We start from the raw sequence: 23,374 nt of genomic DNA, 5'->3' as shown, positions 1-23,374 counted from the left end.
GGGTATTGAACTGGGAGAGCTACGTGACTGCTCATCACTTACTCCATTAGAATGTGTAAATCATTTTTCCACAGTACCCTCTCTATAGCATATGAAGAAAATATTTAATGTACATTTCAGTTTTAAGAAATGTTTTGCTTTTAATTGACACCAATTTACTTGAGGAAAATATGCCATATTTTATTATTAAAATTATTTTTTGTTTAATACTTGAAATTTTCTTCTAATACCAAGCTCTCAAACTCTTATCTCATTGCAGTGTACTTGGTAAAATGCTGCAAACCATTCCCAGTTGTTCTTACACTTTTTTTAACGCAGAGGGGTTTTTAAAGCAAAAGAAGACCAATTTAAAGGAAAGCAATACCTTATTTAGTAATATGTGTATAAAACCCACAAGTATTTGATTTTAACTGTATCTATGAAAAATGTATTAAACCTTTTTCTAGACATTGGATCTGGGACATTGTGCCTGATCTGTTGGTAGGTAACTCCAGTTGTCAGTTACCTTCCTCATTAAAAAGTGCTTGAAATGATTAGTCATAATTTGTCTAGCTTGGGCTTAATGCCATATATATCCCTTGGCTAAACTGAGGAACAAATTGTTCTCAGAAAACAAACAAATAAATAGCAGAGTAATGATGAGCAGTGCTGATCGCAGTTAATTTTTCTAAACTGTTGCTTATCAGTCAGGATTAATGTTGATTTTTTTTTTATTATTTGGTCAACGTTTATTATTGAGTGAGATTTTTTTCCAAATGCTTGCCCAAATGCATTTATTAATTCAGCTACTTTTATTGACTAAGTTCCTAACCAAGTGATGCTGTTAGTTCAGTGATTTGGTTATTGTGTATTTCAGTTTACCCCCTGACTTTAGGTCACAAATACATTAAATGGATACTTCTCGTGATATAAGAATAAAGGCAAACGGTTGAAATATACGCACTCATGCTTTCTTGAGTGCTATATTCTTATTTATGTAAGAACCTATGAAAGTCATTACTATGTTATGTCAGGAGTTGTATATATATATATTTTTACTGTAGATATGGGTGTGTGAAATACATGAAAAAAATTCAGTTTAATAATATATCAGTCTGCTTTAAATGTCCAGAACACACATTCTTTTTTGCCAGTCTCTTAAGAGGCCACTTTACAGCTATAGCAAACAAGTTGAGCAAAATGAAATTGCATCAGATGTTCTTCAAAAGAAGTTTCACCATTTTCTGAGTTTGCTTATTAAAGACAAGTAAACAAATCAAACACCCTGCTGTAAAACCAGGTAAGAATTTTTCTGTTTAAACTTATGATACATCTTCAGCCACGTTCTACTTACACAATAAATAAATGCTTGTTTAATTGTATCTTAAAATTTTAAGAATGCAATTCTATACCTAGTTTTAAAATTGACTATCTTGATTTTTCCTATGCTTTTTTTGATCGTGTGGGACAAAATTGTCAACAGTCATTACTGTGATGTAGTATCGATGTTTTTGTGACAGTTTGGAATATGATGATTTAAAATTTGTTTAAGAAATATCTAAATTTAACAGTTTGGCAATGCTGTTTCTCCAAAAGATATATTGGCAGCTGGAAGGAAAAAGGCAGTCTTTAAAAAACAGACTGACTCCTATATACCTTCCATTTTTCAGATGCTCAAACTGTCAACAATCATTTATACGTGAACAAGGAACCCTCGCAGTGAAGATTCCTGCAAAGACAGTTTTTGTTAGCCGGGTGATTTTGTGGATAAGAAGTTTTGTAATGAACATAATAATAGTATTATCTGGTAGATTTTGTGGAAAAACTGCTCTATGGACTTGAATCAGTCATAGTTTACAGATCTCTGCACTATATTCTCCTTATAATTTTAGAAACCAAGATGCAGAGGAAAGAGGATTCTGGGTTTGGCAGGCAGGGAACAGGACGCTGATGGGCTTCAGTCAAACACAAATACGATCACAGGGGACCAAATATTTTAAGCATGAAGTCATGTATGGTCACAGCTCATCATACAGTTCCTTTCATTAGATCAGTCTCTGTTACCTATTTCGTAGCCTACTGAAGTCTTTTCAGAACTTCATTAATCTGATGTTAAGAAGAATTTCATTTTTTTCCAATTAAAGGCACAGATATTTCTGAATTAGATTTTAAATGTCTGTCACCTTTTAAACTAAATGGATCTTTAAGGAGCTGGAATAATGGTTTGCTTTCCAGTGATACGTTTTTCTAATCTCGGCTGTTTTCAAAGTCTGCCTATACATAGAAATAAAAAGAGGGAAATAAAAAAAGAAGGAATCTCTTTCAATATTTAATTGAAATTAAGAAAATTCTGAATCTGTTCTACCATAGTATGAAGGTCTAGCTAACAATCTAGATGAGAGATCAGGGAAGCTCCATAGCAGCATACCAGATACCGTTATCAGCCTCTTCCAGCCAATATCAGTGCAAAAGGAAAAAACTACAATGGTCAACTAGATTTAAAAAAGGAAAATTAAATAGCAGTATTATCTTACTTCTTATTTAACCAAATTCAACTTTCAGTTTATGTATCCTTAGATTTTCTTAACATCCAGTTATTTTTTCTTTAGTTGTAAACTGAATGCTATATTTATAAAATAAAAAGATATTGAGAGAAAAACCCTACAACCAACCCTTTTATTTTGTTAGTTTTGATTAGAGAATATTTTTCCCGTAGGGGATAAAGAAAGATGAAATGTATCCGAGCAAAAGCATAGATAGAAAAAATTAAGTTTGTGGTTTTACCACTTTGTATTTAATATTGCTACAGAATGCTTATGTTGTTAATACTTTCCTTAAAAAGTAGGTTAAAAGTCATGTGTTTGAAATGATTATCTACTTAGTCTGCTGACTCCTAATAGCGTGTCTGCGTGCCTGTCAGAACGTTTAGCTGTGGAAGAAATATGGCTAGTCACATTACATTTTTCTGTAAATCTTTTATGAAGTAAGATAGAGTGTATTTATAGTGTAAATGATTTATCGATTCAATATTGTGCTGCTATTGTGCCCTTAAAGTTTTAAATGAAATCTACCTATGAATTAATTCAAGACTTGATCTGAAGTTGAGTGGATTTTATGCAAATGGCTTTTTATGGAAACCTCCTCCCTGTCTACACACCCTGAGTTTTCATTATCTTAGTACCATGTGAATATAGAGAAGCTCCATGTTCCCTTGCCTTTAGAAATGTGGAATTTGTTTTAATTTCATTTTTCCTAATGTCAGGGTCCATAATTTGTCAGATAGCCAAAATCTGCTGCTTTTATGCCTAGAATTCATAATTGCTCTTTAGAACAGTTGATACAATAAACTTTTGTTGATTACCACTATAACCACTAAACTATAATTTTTAAATTCTTCTTGTATTTTGGGGGGCAGGGAACTGTAATTAATGTAAAAGCTCTCCCTGTCAACATTATAGTGGGTGGAAATAAATGAATGTGTGGCACATGTGACTATTGAGTTAAAGTATTTCTCTATTAATTCACAATTTTAACCTAGAAATGAGACGCAGACTAGTTAAGCATGTACATTGCATATGTATTGGTTGCCGTTGAGGTAAGAATTAAAGTACAAAGCCAAGTATATGACCAGATGTGTATAGATATTGCTGTGCCAATGATTTTTACTTTGGTATGAAAATACTATACATATCTTTTAACTAAAATAACTTGATTAATACAAACCTAAGTAATATCTTTTGAAACCATTTTTACTTGAATGCTGTATTGTTTTTCAGATAGGAGGCTGTCTCCAGGTCAGGAAGTTCCTGAGCTGCAGATTGCTGGAAACAGGGAGAACACACTGGAGGAACAGCAACACTAAGCTTGCCCTGTGTTCAGGGGGGGCATTAGTACCAAGACTCAGTATAGCAACGCTTGTATTTTTTTTTTTTTTTTTTTTTTGATACCTTGTTTAGACAAGGGGTAGTATAGCATATGTGAGTACCACCTAATTTTTGTGTCCTGAAGAATCAGAATCAGAGTGGCAGTTTTACAGGAACCCCAGAATCTCATTTAGTTTGTGTGTAAAAAAGCACCAAAATATTTCATAGCATTTGTGTCTCCTCTGGTATACATATAAAAAATCGCATGCCCTTTTTTGTTTATATAATAATTAAAATAGAGCACCAAGGTGCATGTGCACACACACGTGTCTGTGTATCTTATTCTTTAGAGGGGTGTGTGTGAGAAGTGCTTTGGCACAGGTTGACACCGAAGTTGAGGGTGGTTGAGACAAACACACCTGTTGGTGTTCAGGACACAGCCTGAAAGGCCAACTCTGACTTGGTGGGTGGAAGGGCAACTGGCAGAGGCTCTCATGTAGATACTTCACCTGCAGGTCAGGTTGGGAAGTAGCTCTTTACTACCTGACAGCTTCAGTGCAGCTCCTAGCTGATACCCAGCTACTGGACCTTTTTAGAGTGACCCTTTCAATTTGGTGATAGAACTGAGGAGAGCATCTATATAATAAAACATGGGTGGTCTTGTGGAGGCAAAAATCATTAAGTGGTTCACAGATGATGATTGCTGCCTGATAGTGAATGTCTTCAGCTGCCACCATTTGGCTCTGTCCAGGGAGCGCGCGACTGTGCAGACAGGGCTGGACAGGATAGGACTGTTACTATGTATTTTGTTTCAGTGGAAAGTCATTTAGGTTAGCTAAAATTAATGCTTTTGAAGGAACCTCTTTAGTTTCCAGCTGGAAGAACAATTACTCTGTAGGGCAGTTGGTCTCCAAACTTTTTTGGTCATGCATCCCTGTCAGTAAAATTCCCACATGAAGCTTATTATAAATAAACATTTTCATAATTAAAAGCATTTATTAAGTCAGCTTTTTAAGTACTTCTACTGTCATTGTTTTAACTGCTTTTGTTTGGATACATGCATACATTCTGAATTGAGGTTGTGAAATAAAGCTCATGAACTCACAGCATTCCTGCCATTGGAGAGCATTTCTATCAGGTTTCTTCCATTAGAAAAGTGATGTTTGATTTCTTTTTTTAATAAACTGAAATGATGACTAGTAACGTGACAGAAATAGAAGGCAGATATTTCATGTTGTCTTACGGAAATGGAAGTAATTTTTCTCCTCTTCCTAAATAAGATAATATAGTGATTTTTGCTTAGAAGAATGCTCGGTCAGAGGAATAAATGAAACACTTAAAAATGTGGTGGGTGGTGTGTGGGTGGAGAGAATTACTTGCAAAAATTGGAAAGCGCAGACTTTCTGTCATTTGAAAGCTTACTCAGTTAATGAATTTGTCAAGAATGTGTGGAATTTTAGAAATGAAAGTATTTAGTGACATCTTTTAGTTTTGGTTATGAATAATAATAAAATATTTCTGATTGAATAGTAAGTGCTGGCAAGGAGGTTATAGCAACTTGCACAATATCGTTAACAACTGCAAGTTTATCTGCATTGTACTTTTTTTTTTTTTTTTTTTTTGACCAGAAACTTAGTGTTTCACAAGGTTGAGGGTTTTTTTCAGACATCTGAACTAGTTTTCTTGTGAAGAAATTCCTTTAGATTCCAAATTCACTGGGTCAGGCTGGAGATGACTTTATAGATTATTTTAGCTGTAACATTAGTGGAAATTCTCTAAAAAATTGAATTATATGAGTAGGGCGACCAAACATTCTTTTGTGAAATATATTATTTCTGTATTTGGACTATGGTTGATTATAAATCAGCTAACACCCTGATGTTGAAAGGATCCCATTCTATAATCCACTTCACTATCTAAAATGTGAAACAGGAAGCATTTAATGTGAAACATTGTCCTGCTAAACTGCTGTCTCGGATAACTTTATTTTAGGTACATTGGTGCATGACTTTCCAGGTGAGTTTTAACAAGTTGAACTACATCTAGAAGCTTTTAGGAAGTTCAGGCAACCATTGGAATGTGCTCCTTTTAGTTGACTTTGTTACCAGTTTCAAATAATGCATTCATTTTCTTTTTTAAAGCTCTGAGAAATGTTAACTTTTTCTAAGAATGCTAACATTTTACTTTGAGGTTTATTTCTGCTTATTAATTAAAGTGTTTCTGTTTTCAAGGGAGCAAAAGAAATTGAAGGTGAAGAGGAGTCTGGTTTAATTCCGCCTGCAGAAGTATTTGCTCCTAAAAGTCTGGTGTTGGTGTCCAGACTAGATTATCCAGAAATTTTCAGGGTAAAGAACTTGCAATTGTCATTTATAATATATGTCAGCAGACAAAGCTGGGTTTAATAAGTAGCAGTGACAGTACTTTTGATTTAAAACATCTCGGGATTGATTTGGGAATTTAAAGCAAAAGTAGGCTTAGATGGAGCTAGATAAAATTCAATGTCTATGACAGTAAATAGTCCCTATAGGTTAAAGCAGTGCTTTTTTACCCTCCAGGCAGTTTTAAATCTACATAGAAGACGAAATAGAGATTTTTCTGGGCTCAAATTACGGTGTAATGAAGGGAATTATTAGGACAAAACCAGATTTGCTCAGGTAAAAACAAGACATTAACAATATTTGATTAAATGTATAAAGGTAAATTAATAGCAAAATCCTAGTTTTCCTCCATATATAAGGCAAAATGTCAGAGCCTATTCCAGATCAAATTAAGATGTATGACAGAGATTTAGGATCTTGGATTACTTTCAGCTGATGAGATATGACTAATATGAGATAAATGAAAAGCTTAAATTTTTATTAAGCTAATACATATTAACAGAAACAAATATAGTTTGGTTTACAGATCAAAGGAGGAAATCATTCAACAGTTAAGCTGTCATTAGACATTAAGAATGACTGTACTGAGTGACATTAAAAGTCCATGTAGCCCAGTATTTTGTCTCTGATAGTGGCCCACACCAAATGCAATGCAAAGTGTTTAAGAATAGGGCAGGCTGTAGAATTAATTCCACAAAATACTTTCCTAATTCAGTGTGAATTATAGTTAAATGATATCCTGAACCAGAGGTGTCTGTTGTGTGGGGGTTTTTCATATAATTTGTTCAGTTTCTTAATGCTCAGATTTTACAACAACCCATGGCAAGGAGTTTCACAGTTTAACTATGTGTTATATGAAGAGTTACCATTGGAATTATTTCTAATAAAAGAATTCCTAAAGTATTTGCTGATTTATCAGAGTTACAGCAGCTAAAAGGCATCAAAAGGATGCTGTGAAACAGAGTTATTTATTTCCTTTTTCCCAAAGGCTTCTTAGAACATAATATTGAATCATCTTACATTAAATTATTAGTAAAAATGATAAAGCTATACCTGAGATTTCTCAATCAAAACTGACTCAAAAAAAAAAAATGCTGAAGTGTTAGTGTACTGTTCATTTTAAAATACATTGGTATTTATTTTACTAAATAAAGAAGGTAGGTTTATTAACATATGGAACTGTTGATCATTTATGCTAGTCTTAAAATGAGTCTCAAAAGCTCATTGATTCATCAGTGTTCTACTCTGGAAACCAATCAGGTTTAGGTCCATGGAATTCTAAGCACAAATGAAGCTATGTTGATTTTATAGTTTAAAAATGTAACTTGTAGTAAAGCACTTCTTGTATAATGAACAGAGCACAAATATTAAACATTGAATTTCTTTTTTTAAAAGCATATATCTATACCTGCCAGCATATACATCCCTTCTAAATAGCCAAGCTAATTTTTTAAAATTAATGATTGCCTTTGTGGCACCCTGTCTTCAGTTGGAAAGTACTTCATTAATAGCTATTAAGACACACTTATTTTTAAAAAGTTATATACATAGGACTTTAAGTAATTTGACATCTGCCTTCTCTGTATTGCAGTCTAACATATTTCGTCTACCTTTCTAGGCTTGCCTTGGCCTGATCTATACTGTGTATGTGGACAGCCTGAATGTGTCACTGGAGACTCTCATTGCAAATCTGTGTTCATGCCTTGTCCCTGCTTCTGGAGGGTCTCAGGTAAATGGAAAAAAAGGGTATTTTTCCAGTTAATTTAATTTATGAAGAAAACAAAAAATAAATTCTTGAAATATTTTTGAAGAAAAAAAGATCATAGTTCAGCTGAGTGCTTTCCCTGTGGCCTGTGAGTGCTTTCGCTGTGGCCTGTCTTCTAAAGACAGCAAAAATTCCATTCCAGGATAAGGTCAAAGGGTTAATTTTGTCACTGAGTTGACTTTTAACAAGGCACAGTAACAAATCAAGCAGTTTAGTTTTTAATAATAATGTATGTTCAGGAATATTTCTGCTTGCTACAGATTTTTTTTTTAAAGGCTTTTTTTCTTTGCTCTTTTTTAACATGTCCTTCTCTTCAGTTCATTTACCCATGTCTTTTCTTGATGCAGTTCAGGGTTCCACTGGACTTTTCTTTGGTAACTCTTCTGAATTTCTATTTTCATAAAACTAAAAAAAAAAAAAAAAAACCCCAAAAAACCCTAAAAAAAAAAAAAAAGGCTAAAAAAGTAACTTGAACATGGTTTTCTCAGAGATAATTAAATATTCCAGGTAGCCCATACATTCAAAAATAAAAATGTTTTCCAGCAAATATACTTTTTTCTGCTTTTTACCTACACTTTCTGTGAGCAGAAAGTCAGTTTTGTTTGATGATCTACTTTAAATAAATTATTTGTATACATTTGCGGGTTTCTGACAAGCCAGTTGGATCTTACTTGCTTGGCCTTCACTTTATGCTGTGACACTACTGGGAAATTGTAGTCCTTAGCTTCCGGGTAGGCTTCATGATAAGTATGCAGATGCCAATATTTTAAAGTCAGTTTCACACACATTTTCTCACGGTTCCTACCCAGCCTATGGATTATCAACCTTCTTGAATTCCTACAAATCCCTAATTCTTTTCTGTTTTTCCCTTAGCCCTGGCTGCTTTGGAATTTCTTAGCGCTGTAAGTGGCAAAATATCCTCTCAGCTTAGTCAGGATCTACCTTGTTGCTCTCCAGGCCCACATCTCTGTGTTTTTGCATCCCAAGGTTTTGAAGGGAAGTAATTAGATGGTATCTTCTCATCTATCCTCTTTTTTTTTATTTTTTTTTTTTTTTCCTCCAATCCATAAATATGGCTTTTACCCAGTGGCCATTTCCTCTGATGGAGGAGGGAGAAGTCATGCTCCTCTGGCTGTTCTCCCTTCTGTGTTCTCTCTTCAAATAAAATGTTCTTTCATTTTGAAGTTAAATTTGCTAGTGTCAAACTATCATTTTAATCAGAAATTAAGTTTTTCTATTTTCTTTCTTAAGCTTCATGCTTCAGGGCTAAATCTGAATTATATCTCTTAGAATGGGAACACTGTTCTGATGTTTATTTCCAGAAGTCCTTGAACCTCCCAGGTTATTCATGTGTCCACCACTGAAATAATCGACTGTGAAATTAGTTGCTGACCTGCATCCCAGTCTGCTGCCAAAGTGCTGGGGAAGAGCACGCCTGCTACAGCTCAGGGACTTGCTTGGTTTTACTGTGGAGCGTTTTGGTTTCAAACATCTGCTGTGCAGCAACTAGAGCTTGGTACCTTCATAGAGTCAGCATCTTTGCTGTCATACAGAGTGGAGTTGTACCACACTTGCTGCTTGTACAGAATCGCCTCCCACCCCATGGTAGTTTGTGGTTAGAGGTAACTGCTTGAAATCACCCACTGCTTCAATGCCATGTGGATTTAGTTGGAGGAAAGCAAGATTATTTTGCAGTTACAATGCTTTTTGTGATGTGATACACAAGTGCGTTCCGTTCACCCCCATTTCCGGCCTCCCTCAAGGGAGGTATGTTTTTGTGCTGGAAAGGTAACTGAAGTTTTAATTCTACTTTAATATGCACAGCAGGAACATAAGGGTAGCAGAAGTGTCCTTTTCAATACCCATATATCACAAGTATCTTCATACTTAAAATGTGCATTCCGACAGGAGATATGCAAGAACTGCAGTTAGAAAATAGTAGATATTTTTCTGATTTGAATGGGTTTTAAATGGTTTTGGTTTTTTTCCTGGAAGGTTTTTTGATGTATTATTAAAAAAGTAATATTGAATGCCTTCAAAGCCATAACTATTTAAGTAATTCAGTGGAGATGCAAGGAAGGCAATATTATGCTATACATTCAAGGAGACATATCATTGTCCTCAAATTATATTTCAGATCTCTATTGGTCAGTTCAGTTATTCTTACTGACTTTAATCTTCTGTACACAAAATAAATATTTTTTGCAGGATAAATCACTTATCTGTATGACAACAGCTTGTTTATTCTATATAAATTAAATTTATACTCAATTAAAAAAATTCTTTCTACAGAAACTGTTTTCTTTGGGAGCTGGAGACCGACAACTGATACAGACTCCTCTACATGATAGCCTTCCTGTTACAGGCACCAGTGTGGCTCTTCTCTTTCAGCAACTGGGTATGTCTAGGTCTGCTTTGAAAAAAAATTATTTTTTTAAATTACAGAATGAGGTATTTTTTGTTCTCATTCAGTTCAAATCATGTGCCAAGAAAGCTACACTGTAAATGTTAATGTCTTTTGAATGAAAGGGTGACTAATAGTGCTTTTATCCCCTAATCGGACATTCATATAACCTTTTTGTACATCCTGCCTGTGGTAAGTTATCTTCAATATTATCTAGTGTCTGTAAGTGCACTGTGAGCAGAAGTGAGCCTGGCCTCTGTTTAAATACAAAAACATTCATGTAAAAAGATTGCTCACCCCTTGGATACTGTACAAACTCCAAACAAAACCAAAGAGGTTAATAATAAAACTAGTGTAACTGAAAAGGTTAGCAGAAGAGATACCATGTACTGATATTGGTAACTATGTGGAATTTGTATTATTCCGTTGTTATCTATTATTCCATGTCTTTCAAGATGATTAACACAAACCTCATCAGATGCTTACTTGTTCGTTAGAATTACAAAGTCGTGTCGTTGTTGCCTGGGTACCTCAATACTAATCTCATGTCACTCATTAGATTTTAACACTGTTACAGTCGTTTTTACATTGGTTTGTGAAGTGATTTGGAGCACCAACTTGTAGCAGTCACGGATAAAGGCACAATTAATAATCTTTTCCAAACCTGTGAACTTCATGTTTAGTCTCAAGTAATCAGATAGCCTCAGAATACGTGTTGTCATCCATTCTTCTCATAAATGCACAATAAGAATGGATGCAAACTGGAAAAAGCATAGTGAGGAGGAGTAACAGCTTATGTCACAGGAAGCAGTATCAGATCTGATGAGCACAATGCCATCTACTAGTAAGATTTAATTTTCTCCTTCCAAAAAGAATATTATTGCAAAACGAATATTATTATTTTGTTATTAGCAGTTTAAATTAAAAAACATGGCTAACATGGTATAGATGCTGCTTGTCTTCACTACAGTCCCTGAGGTTTTACTTGGCTTATTATGTCAAGAGCCATTAAGATTACTCTGATCAGATTGCAGGCAATGTTTTAAACATGGACAGGCCCAACAACCTTTCCCCTTTTCTGAAGATATAAAATATGGAGTGAGGTACCATAAGTACAGTATGATATACCATGTGGTATGGTATGTTTGTTCTGTTGGTACAGTATGTGATACCTAAGTCGAGGCAGTTTATTTTGGGCAATTGTAGCGAAGGTTGCTGTAAATTCACAGTTCTGAAAACGTCAAAGAAAGCACGGCTCTTAGCTAGTGCTTAGATAGGTTAGCTACCATGTCTTATGACACTTAGCTTTTGTGTGGCAAATTTGGATCATTGTGTTCTGTTACAGGATCAGTCTGAGGAAGACAACTAAGGCAAATAATTTGAAAAGTCATTGTATGCATCAGATTTATAAGGGGGAAACTCTGTAAAGACAGAGTGGGACTATAAATATGGCAGAGGAAGCTGAGGACCATCTTTTCCTCTTGGATTCTTAGTAAGAGCATGTTTGTAGAGCAAGCTTTTTTTAATTCTACTCGTGTATAAAACTGAGTTCTAAAACTTCCATATAAGAATTTAAAATTGCTTTCACGCCCATAGGATTTAAGTTAATATTATTAACCACATTTTATTAGTGGGTAAATATATACAGATGGATGTCATGTAACTTCCTGAAGACACTATAACAGAGGACTGAAGTTCTTGGAGTGTAACCAGGACTCCTAGACTGTTGTGCTAGTAATCAATGATCCTTTACTTTTATATTCTGAAATTGTGTAATTCCTTAATAGCTTGTATACACTTTCCAATATCGATACCCCTGATTTACTCTTTGTCTACCATCTCATCTTTCTTTTCCCATTCTCCATTAGCCTTTTTGCTGTAAACAGTCTGTTTTCTATGGTTTTGCTGCTCCTCTGCCTTCTTTTGTTTCCCCAAGTTCCAGTAAATGCTCGGAGGTCCAGTCTTTCTTGCTTTTTGGTGGCTTCTAAGAAGTACAAGTAAGAGTCAGTAAGCCCATGCTTACTAGGTGCCCTTTCCAGTTACGGTGCACAGAAGGATATGAAAATCAGCAGAAAGAGGGGGAGAGCAAGGGAGATATGGAAGGAAAACTTGCTCATTGCTCACAATTCTGTTTAGTGACAATTCAGCTGGCCTGAAGGAGAAAGACTGAAGAAAGTATGTGATTATAAAACTTGGCAAATCTTCACAACAAGAAGCTATATACTTGCATCCCATTTCCCCGAAGAGATCATAGAAGTTTGTAGGAAAAAAGACTTGCCTCAGTACTCCTCCTTTTCTGTTGTGGCGTAATTTTCTCTTTTACAAGGCTATCAGAACTATTAGGAAGAGCTTGTCTAATGGTCTTGTGTAGGTCCTCTTCCTGTCTCTCTCCTGTTCTCTGGTGTGATGAGGACAGTCGTAGTTGCATGGGAATGGGCCTGAAATTAGTTAAGGAGTAGGCAAATAAGTTGTCTATTCCTTACAAGTTTATTTCTTTTTTTTAAGCAGCTACTTTGAGCCCTTTGCAAAAGAGACTGACTTTTCTCATCTCCTATTTCGAACCACTACTTTTTATTTTCTTTTTAAAATTTTTTAAAATGTTTTTTTTTTGTAAATGCGCCTCAGTTCTAAGCTGAAATCCCTTTCAAAGATTTTGTGTCTAAGTATCTAAGGATATAGCATCACCTTGTATCTCTAAGGACACAATTAAGAAATGTTTACATTTTCATAGTGTCAATCACTTTACAGAATAGCACATCGTTCCTTTTACATGTGGGTGGTGGACTGTCATCATCATCTTAAGGCCAAGGTTTGTTAATGCTAAATTTCTGTTTGGAATTACCAGAAAAGAGTTGTTAATACAGCTACCTATGTGTGTTTGAAATGGTTGTTGGAAATAAAAAGAGGACCTGGAAATATGAACAGACTGTTTTAAATCTCATTTCTTCTCACTTTTCATGTAGTCTTATGAAGAGTTAAAGGCAGTGAGTCTGGAAGGATATGGTAGAACCTATTAGCTCATCCCTTTGAAAAAGTTTATTTTTCTAAGATAAGGCCTAATGCTTTCCTCTGGAGATCGTAGTTGAGCTTGTCAGAAGTTTTTTGTGCTTTTTGTAACTATAGTCACTCTTACTCTATTTCTGTCGTTCCGTTTGAACAGGAGCTTAATACGTATTTGTTTCTACTAACCTGGGCAAAAACATTCTACTTCTGTTGCCCAGTGTGGTGTTTGATAGTTACTTTAATGACAGCTGTTACCAAATGCTTGTGTTTAGGACACAAATATTGACTAGGCTATTTGTCAAGTAACGACATAGTGAGTTATTTCTCTTCTGGTACAAGTCACAATTCAATATAAATTATTAATAGAAACTTGAAGAGTAGCTAGAAAAATATTTGTGAACTGTATAAATCACCTTTTTAAATATAGCTTTTTCTTTGAGGAAGATTGGCAGCAAGACAGAATTTACCACTATGAATAGATACAAAAGTAATTTCAACATTTATTTTGAGAAATATTGTGCAATAGTAATCTCATCATGCTTTTTGTGCTTGGCAGGATAATACTGTGTCAGTGGATGACCCTCCCTGTATTACCAAGTTCGCAACATATCTGGAAATAGACCTTATTTTTACTTAGGCGTTAAACTACAGTTGAGAAAAACATCCCCAGAGGTTTTGAGCTTAATAATAAGGAACAGCAGTGTTTGACATTTTAAATCATACATTCTTTTTTTATTTAATAAAAGTTAACATATGGGAATAATGTGACAAAAGCCAGGCCTGTAGCTGGATCACTACACCTAAAAATTATTTAATCAAGAAGGATTAACTGGAAAAACAGTAATCATGAAGTTACTTTTAAAAATGACCTGTGGTAGCTAGAAGACTTTCAATACTCTTTTATTTCTCGTTGCCTGTTAGTGAGATGGTAGGTATTTATAAAAGCTTCAAAACACTGTAGCCTTCTTCAGGCTCCAAGGAGGTTTTGGTTATACTTATTTTCTCTTTCTGTTAACAATATATTCATGTGTTTCTGCCTTAACCTCTTTTCATTTGCCCAAACTCCAACCCTACTTGCTTTCTCCATTCTGCTGCATTCATGCAGCATTACCATATTCAGTCATTTCTGAGACATACACCTCCATCTCCCCAGTGGTCAGTTTTTTCAGAAGAACCTAAGACACAAAGTTATATTAGGGACCTGAGCAGCAAAACAAGAACCTAAGGTTTAACCAGCACTTTTAATTTTTGCATGTTTCAAGGACTAGTAGCACGAATCACGCTGCTAAGCTGAGCAAAACAATTATAAAAATTTATTTTCCTGAAGAAATAATGTTTCTCCCAACTTTCCAAACACTTGATCAAAGACAAAAAGAGTTTTCCTTCCTTTCATTTTTGTTCACTCTCTTATCTGGGCTGTTTTCCTATCCCCTTATTTCCTCTGTTCCATTTCATTTGTCTGTGCTGGTTTTCCTCCTCATATCTTTATTTCACCACTCAAGATATTTTCAGTAGAACTCAGACTGACTTTCAGTGTTACAAAGAAAGTAATTTTTCAAGTGGCAAAAATGAAACTTTGAAGTAAATTCTACTTTGAATCTTCTGGATAAGACACAAGGTAAGGGTGCTTTTGAATTCAGGGCTGTGTAGAATAGAGATTAAATAGATGGAACGGGATGAAGATGAATGCTAATGCTAGATTGAGTCAGGTTGCTTGGAAAGCTTGTCTTTCGTTTGTCCAGCCTATGACATAACTCGTATGAAAGTGCTAAGCATCGTGATCCTTCAGCCTTTTCACCTATTTTAAAATATTTTTAATCTAGAAATTATGAAGCTTCCAAACCAAGTACTTCAAAAATAACATATATGAAGACTGCAGTGTCATTAAAGATCAGTAATTCCAGATGTCAGAAGTGATCAATTGATTAAACTTCTAAAGATTGTTACAGTTTCACAAAATATAAATGCTAGGGCAGATGTGTGTGATAATGGCAGAGTTGATAAGCAGGGAAGTACAAGCAGTTTAAAATGCTTCACTCCAGTATTAGTACTGGTAACATGTATTTTTTTAATATGGCTGTTTAATTCCAAAATTCAACACTGTGACTTGATACTGAGAAATTTGGAGTATTATCTGTCGTTTCTCCCTACTCGCGTGTTCCTACCTTTCTTTTGCACCAGAGCAGATACTTCTCAGATACTGCAGGGAGTTGCTTAAAATTAGTTAATTAATTAACACTAAGGAAGCAAATAGAAGTGCATGATTTTCCACATGTTGCCATGGTAGGACACTGACAGTGATGATTTTTATTGGTTTAAACAGTCATGGAGCCAAAACCCATTGCTCTTATACAGTGATAAATCCATTCATAACAGAATGATAAGATCATATATTAACTATTATACCTCTTTATAATTGTTTGGGGTGGACTATCAAAGTGTACAGAAGTAAAAGAAATGCTGTATTTTCTAATTTTTCAGTCATTTGATCTGCTAGAAATTAATGAAGAACAATGTGGTTTTTTAATATTTTCGTTTTGATAATATACTAAAATTGCTTTGTGTGTTCACAAATTTGTTTGGGGGGAAGATCTAAATTACAACAGCATTATTTTAATTGTTTTTTAATTAAGGTATGCCACTCAATTTCTATTTGGAAGTAGATGTTTGTACACGCAGAGGGATTTTAAACTGACAGACCTGTACTTTACAATTTTGGTTAAAAACCACATTGTTTTAAATGTCTCTGTAGTTGTGCCAATAACATTCAGCATACATTTTGCTCTCAGAAGGCTTGAAATTTCTGCTTAGGCTGATCGTTCAGCAGGCTCTGTCCTTGGTTCTTATAAGTATTTCCTTTGAAAAGCCGATGTCAGGGCCCTAAGCGCATCAGCAGCCCCCGAGCCCCTCCTTGCAGAGTTGAGCTGCCTGTGCTCAAGGTCAGCATTGATGTAGCACAGCTGTGCAACCTTAGCTCAGACTGATGAGGAAAGAGCTGTGTGAAAGATGAGAGAAGGACAGTCCTGTTGATCTCTGCTTGGCTGCTGTGCTTAACCTCAGGCCATGCCCTTGGTTCTTGCCTGAGCCATGTTGTAGCAATGCTTGTGCCTGGCAACACACCTCTCCGACCCAGATCCTCAGCCACGGACTGGACATCCTGGCTTGATCTCAAGTCTTCATGACTGTGGACTTGCCTGGTGATCACTGTGACTGACCTGGCTGCCATCGCTGGACCTGATCCTGACCCTGCCATGCTGGGTTGACCTCAGACCTTCCTCATCACTATGGGCTTGTCTGGCTATCTCAACTTGTGGCTGAACTCATCTTTCTCTGGGTATTGTGGGACTCCATCACTTGTTGGTGGGGGCATTGCCCCTTCCCACCTTGTTTCCATATTTGGCACCTGCCTTGCCTTCTGTTATGGAGCAGTGTGCCATTGCTGGTCCCTGGCTGCTGGTGGTTCTTCAATTTTCACTGTTTACCTTCTAAAAGTCTTGAGAAAGTTGATATTTTGATACTAGTTCTTCACAGTAAGTATTGATCCCTTTGATACTAAAAATCAGGCCTTGCAGTTCCTACAAGAGATGCAGTTGTGCACTGCTACCTGCCAGGTATAGTTTGATCCTGAGGAAGAGATCTTTCTTGATCTTAAAATATGCACACTGGTCAGACTTTCAGCATTCTGCTATAAAGCTGGCTTCATCTGTTAACAACCTTTCCAACATGTTATTGCTTCCCAACACACTACCTCAGTAATTATGATGGTGAGCTACTGGAGCAAAATTGTTTATGTATCACAAAGATAAACATCCCACAGTTCAGCAACAGTTGACCTATGGAGAATGCAGAGAAATGATCTGGTGGAGATTACCTGTAACTTCTTCTCTCAGTTTGAAATACAAAGAATCACTGTGCTGAATCAGACCTCAACACCACAACACAGCAGAAGAGTTCAGGTGCGAGATATATTGCTTTGCTGAAGAAAAGGAAGATCTTGTATTCTACTGACTGTCACAATTTAGGGTGCAAATTAGTAGACACATACATACCAAAAGAGTGCAGTATTAGCAGTGCTGTCAAAGGTGAGTGATTTACAAGGCTGTTATGGTTAAACTGCATTCAGTATAGAGGAGAGGCTGAAAAGTTTAGTTGAGTCTCACATGTAGCTTAAGAGCGAGAGAACCTGAATGCTTGGGAAAAGAGCGCACTCTCGTGCGAGATCATAAGACGGTGCCCCAAGCGCCCTCCATCATAAATCCTTAACTGATTTTCTTGTTTATGATAAGGGAGGGCTTAAATAGCAAGGTGGAAATTTTCTAGACTAATTGGATCCAAAAACCATTTCGCATTTCTGGTAGTCAGTAGCTAGCAGGTGCAGACACTTTGCCTTTCCCAGAAGCACAACCCAATTGTGCAGTCTTATGCTTGTGGATATTGGTTTCAGTCTCTATTCTCAGTGACCCTGAAATTTGACTTTCTTCTTGCTGAGCTAGCATAAACTACCTTGTTGCTTCTTCACAGATAGTCTTTAACTTTTGCTGTTGCTGGTTCTTTTAGCTTTTTAGAATGTGTAAGTCAAGTAGAGGAACTGCATGCTGAACTACACAGTGTTGTTTGAGAAAGAGCCCAATTGTATTAAAAGTATTTCACTTCCAGTACTGTGAATGGAACTACTAAATTAATTCTTGAGTTTCAGAAGACAGTAGAATTCAACATAAAATAACTCAATGCTGACTTGACTGTAAGTCAAGGGATACACGTGGCATAGTGTGATATAGGAATGACACTTGTTTCTAGTTTGTTTTTCCAATAAAATAGATGTACTTTGTCCATAGTTAAACACTGGGATAATTATTAATTAAAAAGCATTAGATAGGTGACAGGTAATAATGTGTGTTTATCTGCTAATTATTTCTGTTTATATTATGGTTAATAACTTAAAATAGATTTTACCTTTTTTCTTTTTAAGAATGATCAAAACCAGAAATTTCCTCTGTTACCCCAGTACACAGCTATGTTGGGCATTTGTGGTGTGTGAACTTGCAGCAGTAACACTCAGCAGCCATGGTCAGCGTGAGGTTATCTGCAGTAGTTTGCACTTAGGGAAAGTAAAGCTGGTTGTCTTGAATGATCTGGCAATTTCTTCTTCACAGGGGAGTTAGGCAACTGAATTCATTGGCTCTTACCATGATGGAGGAGCTTGTATAGAACTGTAAGTTCTATTGTATAGAACTTGTAAGTTCTATTCCAACTGTTTAGGTTGGAACAGGATCTCTGGAAGTCAAAAGGTCTAACCCCAATCTCTTAAGTAGACCCACACTAGAGATAGATGAGGTTGGTCATGTAGACACAGATTGTGGAACAACTGATACATATGAATGTTTGGAAGTTTGGGTATTTCTTCAAGATGTGGGCAAAAATATGTGAGAAGCTCTTAGTTTAATGTCTATAAATGTAGTATTTTGACACATGCCATAATCTTTAGCAGTCCACTTTGGTATGTAGCTCAGCCCATTCTTGTTCAGCTCTCTCAAAAGACCCCTGAGTCTACAGCAATTTTTCTTTTTCAGCCTAGTGTTTTGCTGAACAGGGGTATCCATGGCTACCTATTAAAGTCTCTTTGACTCTACTTTTTATAGTGACGGTTATTATTTTATAGATTTGCACTCTCATCTGATATACCTCAAACAGTTCCTAAGGCAGATGGATTTTATATGGAACCATGTCAGGAAAACAACAGGAAGTAGAGCCAGAACTTACTACTTCTTTGATTTAAGATTTTTTTAGGTAATTGACATTTTATACATTTAAAAAAACCCATTGACTCTTTGTAAATAGTGTTATCATTTTCATATAACTTTTTAATAAATCTTATAAGACTATATAATAACATTAAAATATTATTAGTTTTACCATTATTATTAGGGGAATCAAAAAGGGAAAAACTGAATTATGGTGATTCTCAAATTAGCTAACTTTTGTGATAGCTAATTTTAAAACTGACAGTACTTGTAGGACATGCTATGCTTTACATTTTTTTCCTGAATGAAAGTAAAAGTAGTTCTACTGCTTAAAAAGTGTGGCGTCCTTTGGAAAACGTAAATCCCAAAGTAACATAAAATCTGAAAGGAATGTTTAAATTGTTGGTCATATTATTGCTCATTAGTGGCTTTTAAAGTCTGCTTTTTGAACAATGTTAGGTTTTTCTGCTGTATTTTATCCTTTTATTTTGCTCCATATATGTCCTGGTTTAACCAGGATAGGGTTAAGTTTCCCCAGCAGTGGGGGGGGAGCTCTAGCCGGGTTATTCCTCACATCCTGGCAGGTCACATTTTCCTGGCACGGGAGCAGGGTGCACTCGTGGTTTTGTACATCGTGCTTCAAACTGCTGTATTTGGTAGCTATTTTGCTCTGTTCATTGCTATCACTATTACTGTTATTGTTATTGTTGGTTGTGTTGCTATTGCACTGTTGTATTAAACCTTTCCTTATTTCAGTCTTGGGGCTTTGTATTTCACTCCCTTTGTGGGGGAGGGGCAGCGGCCGCGTGGTCTCAGACCCCGGCAGGGGCTAAACCATCACAATATCATAGACCATATGTAGTACCGTTTGCTGCTTTTTACATCATTGTTCAGAGAGAGGAGTTCATGGGTACACCTGCTTAAGCTACAGAAAATGGTGAGCATCAAGAACAAACTCATAAAAAGGTCTTGAATCAATTAAGGCTGGAAGTTAAAACGTGAGGTCTAACCATAGGAAGAGAAAAATTCTGAAACACCTTCTGTTGTGAGTAGTAATGACAAACAGTATCACTACATCTAAGATGAAGCTTGATCAATTTGGGACTGTCTGATATAGTCATGATGGCAACAGGCTGTACTCTTTCACTGTTTATAGACCCTTCAGTCCCATATTTCTAAATCCAGGATGTATTAAAATACTCAGAATTTTTGCTTTTGACTACATTTGTTGACACTATGAGGAATGTTCTCTGTAATGTAATAGTTTCTCATTATTTTAATTCTGGTTTAGGGGAGATACAATGTTCAGCCTCTCATGTAGTGTACTTTATGCCAACAGATGACTATATTGAATTACTGTATAAATGGGAAAAGACATTCCTGATAAATATATATGTGTATTTGTGTGGCTGGGAAACATTATGGAAGGGTCACTGCACAGTCAGCATGTGAGCTGGCTTCAACTTGTTGACTAAGTAAATCCTAGTGTCTTCAACATAGAACAAGAATTGTTTATATTTTAGTACTTCATTATGTTCAGAAATAATGGAAGAGAAGCTAAGCAATGAGAGATTTAATCTGCACAGCATATGAAGTGACCAAATGGAGCATTTTCAGTACAGTAATAGCTGTGACTGGGAGATGCACTAAGTATCGATGTGGTTGCCTTTCCCATCTCATGTTTGTTATGAGACTTCAGTGATATGAACCAGAACGTTTTTTACCTCTGTCAGGTTGTTTACAAACTTCTTACCCAACTCACTCAATTTCTGTTATTTCCATGAGATGTCATGTATTGTGTGATGAGAACATATATACCCTTTGTTTGAATTTAGCAACATCTGCGATTAAGTTAAATTAAGACAGTTTTATTGAACTATATAATCAAGAAACTTCTAATCAGTCTTTGATCTTAATAAATTGTGAACTCTCCAGCCTATGGAACCTGGCACCACATGTTGCATGGGTGGATGGTGCTGGCTTATGTTGTAGTTTCAGTTTAAATCCCAGTGGCCAGGGAGCTGCAATTAGCTCTATAACCCAGCAAAAGAGAATTTGCTGTTCAAGCTTTCCAAGTAGATTTGTCTAGTCTGTCAAAGAACAAATCGATTACCAAGGGTTTTGATGTGGCATTTACTGCTAATGGGCCCTTACTGCTGCAACAGCAGAACAAAAAGAAAGTATTCTTTTAGGTGCTGTTGGAAATAAAGGGATATTGTGATAGTGAATTTTGTACAGGGACTCTGCTGCACTCTCAAGTAACTGCACTTTGGACAGTTGCTGAGGCTTCATTTCCCCAGCAGCATAAACTGCCAGGCAGCCTATCCCATTTGGGAATGTCCATTTCTGGTTGCACAGGCCTGTCCCATCTCCTGTGCTAAAGTGGTGCCTGACTCACCCATGCTGAGGTATTTTATCTCGCCAAGTTAACAGAAAATATTTGGAGGGTGGAAGGAGAGAAAGTCACATCTGTCTTCTGTCAGCAGTCTCAGGTTGAGGTTTGATGCCGTGGTTAAATCAGTCCAATAGCCAAGTGCTGCCATGAGAACAGATCCATCCCTCTTCCAGCTTGAACTAGCTCACCTTGGACTCTTGGGAGCTTTAATGAAGGTGGGAAGAAAGCAGCAGCAGCATGAGGGTGAGCTAAGACCAGCCCTTTCAATGACAGCCATTAGAGCTGCCAGTCAGGACAGGAAACAAGTCAGCTACTGTCAAACTATCCCTTCAGTACATGCTGCTCAGTTTCTTGACATTTGTTTGGCACATGTGGGTACAGAGTTCTGTCATCTACCAGTGTAATGCTGGTGCTGTGACGCCAGCCCTCAGTAGACAGAAATGTGTTGGGAGGCAGTGACCAGTATTTCTTGTAGTGTTCAGTGTTTTACAGAACAACAAAGCACATGAAATAAGATGCTTGCTTGCTTTTTCTCCAGTCCGAACTTGTACTACTAATGCCTCTTCTAATGAGACAAAATATGCAGTAGTTAATTTCCATTCATAAATCTCAGACAGAAAAGTTATCTGACATAAGTGAATACTACAGTTAAAGAAACTTGAAGCTGTGTATTTGATAAAGTGCCGTGGTTAATGAGCTATTGTTTAAAAGCAAGCTTTTTAAATAAGATGAAAAATAGTAAAATTATATATTCCTGTTTTCTCTATAACAATGAGGTGAAATTTTTTTAACTGTTAAGTGAAAATTTCTTTCGAGACATTTGAGAAGAGAGTAATTTTCTATTTCCTATATAGGAATTTTCTATTTCCTATAGTAGGACTTTAGAATATACCCCTCAGAAGAGTGAAAACAAATTATTTTTTTCCAGAGATGAGAAAAATGTAAACTCCGGAAAGCAAATGTCTAATAAATAGACAAATTTCAAAAAGGAAAAAGAAGCTTAGCTATGCTTATAGAAAATACTGAAACAGATCCTACTTGGAACAGAACTTTTATTTCTGCATTCGTACCAGCAGAAGTAGAAAGAACTTTTTTTTATTATTCCAGAGCAAACTTGATAGCAGTTAAATCATGAGACCTTGCAAAACTTTAAAATTCAAAAATTCAGTGTTTAATACTTCTGCAGAGAGGAAAGGAAAAACAGTTTTCTATAGAAATTTCATTCCATATATTTGTTCTTGTAAAATCAGGATCTCAGGAGGTCAGGAAAATCTCAGATGATTTCACAAAAAAAAGAATTTTTGAAGATTGTTAAACTTTTTGCAGAGAATACAAATCTGATCTTTAAAGAATGTAAAGCGACTTCTTAAATTTTTCATGGTTACGGTGTTTCACAGTTTCCTTAATTGAATATTTGTGGTTTTATGCTTCATGAATATCAACCAACAGTGGCTGAAGATAGCTCTAACACAATATCCTGATCAGCCACTTCTGTTCTTCTTGTCTTTGCATTTATTAGATTCCATTAATATAATGTTTGAGTAGTTATGTCCCTTGAGAAAGACTTTGTAGTCCTTAGACAGGAAACAGATATGTTTGCAGTTTCTTGTGTATCCTTGACCATTTTTCCTGTGTACAGTTCAAGAATGGCAATGCTCTTCTCATTCTTAGATATTTTCTTTCTAAGGATCATAACAGTATTACTCTCACTCTGCATTGTTTTGTTAAAGGACATTTTTCTGCTTTAAATGAATCCAGTCGAATTATGAGTATCTATTTGCTCCATCAGGATTTAATTTGTAGTATTTCTGCTCAGAATATTTTACAATCCATTACACATGGCAGT

The 23,374-nt window shown here is 35.9% G+C and overlaps 1 protein-coding gene across 7 annotated transcripts in view; it reads left to right on the top strand.

Moving 5' to 3' along the window:
• The window catches only part of SBF2 (SET binding factor 2), a 302,250-nt gene that overhangs the window by 152,322 nt on the left and 126,554 nt on the right, over window positions 1–23,374 (top strand). For all 7 annotated transcript variants that reach the window (XM_074884270.1, XM_074884274.1, XM_074884273.1 and 4 more), the window contains 3 exons: window positions 6,074–6,187; window positions 7,839–7,949; window positions 10,278–10,383. In XM_074884270.1, the coding sequence (XP_074740371.1) occupies window positions 6,074–6,187; window positions 7,839–7,949; window positions 10,278–10,383 (331 nt within the window). The remainder of the gene's footprint in view (window positions 1–6,073; window positions 6,188–7,838; window positions 7,950–10,277; window positions 10,384–23,374) is intronic.

The sequence above is a fragment of the Strix uralensis genome, chromosome 15 (assembly GCF_047716275.1).
Source record: "Strix uralensis isolate ZFMK-TIS-50842 chromosome 15, bStrUra1, whole genome shotgun sequence".
Classification (NCBI taxonomy): Eukaryota; Metazoa; Chordata; class Aves; order Strigiformes; family Strigidae; genus Strix; species Strix uralensis.
This window is presented reverse-complemented; position numbering and strand designations above follow the sequence as displayed.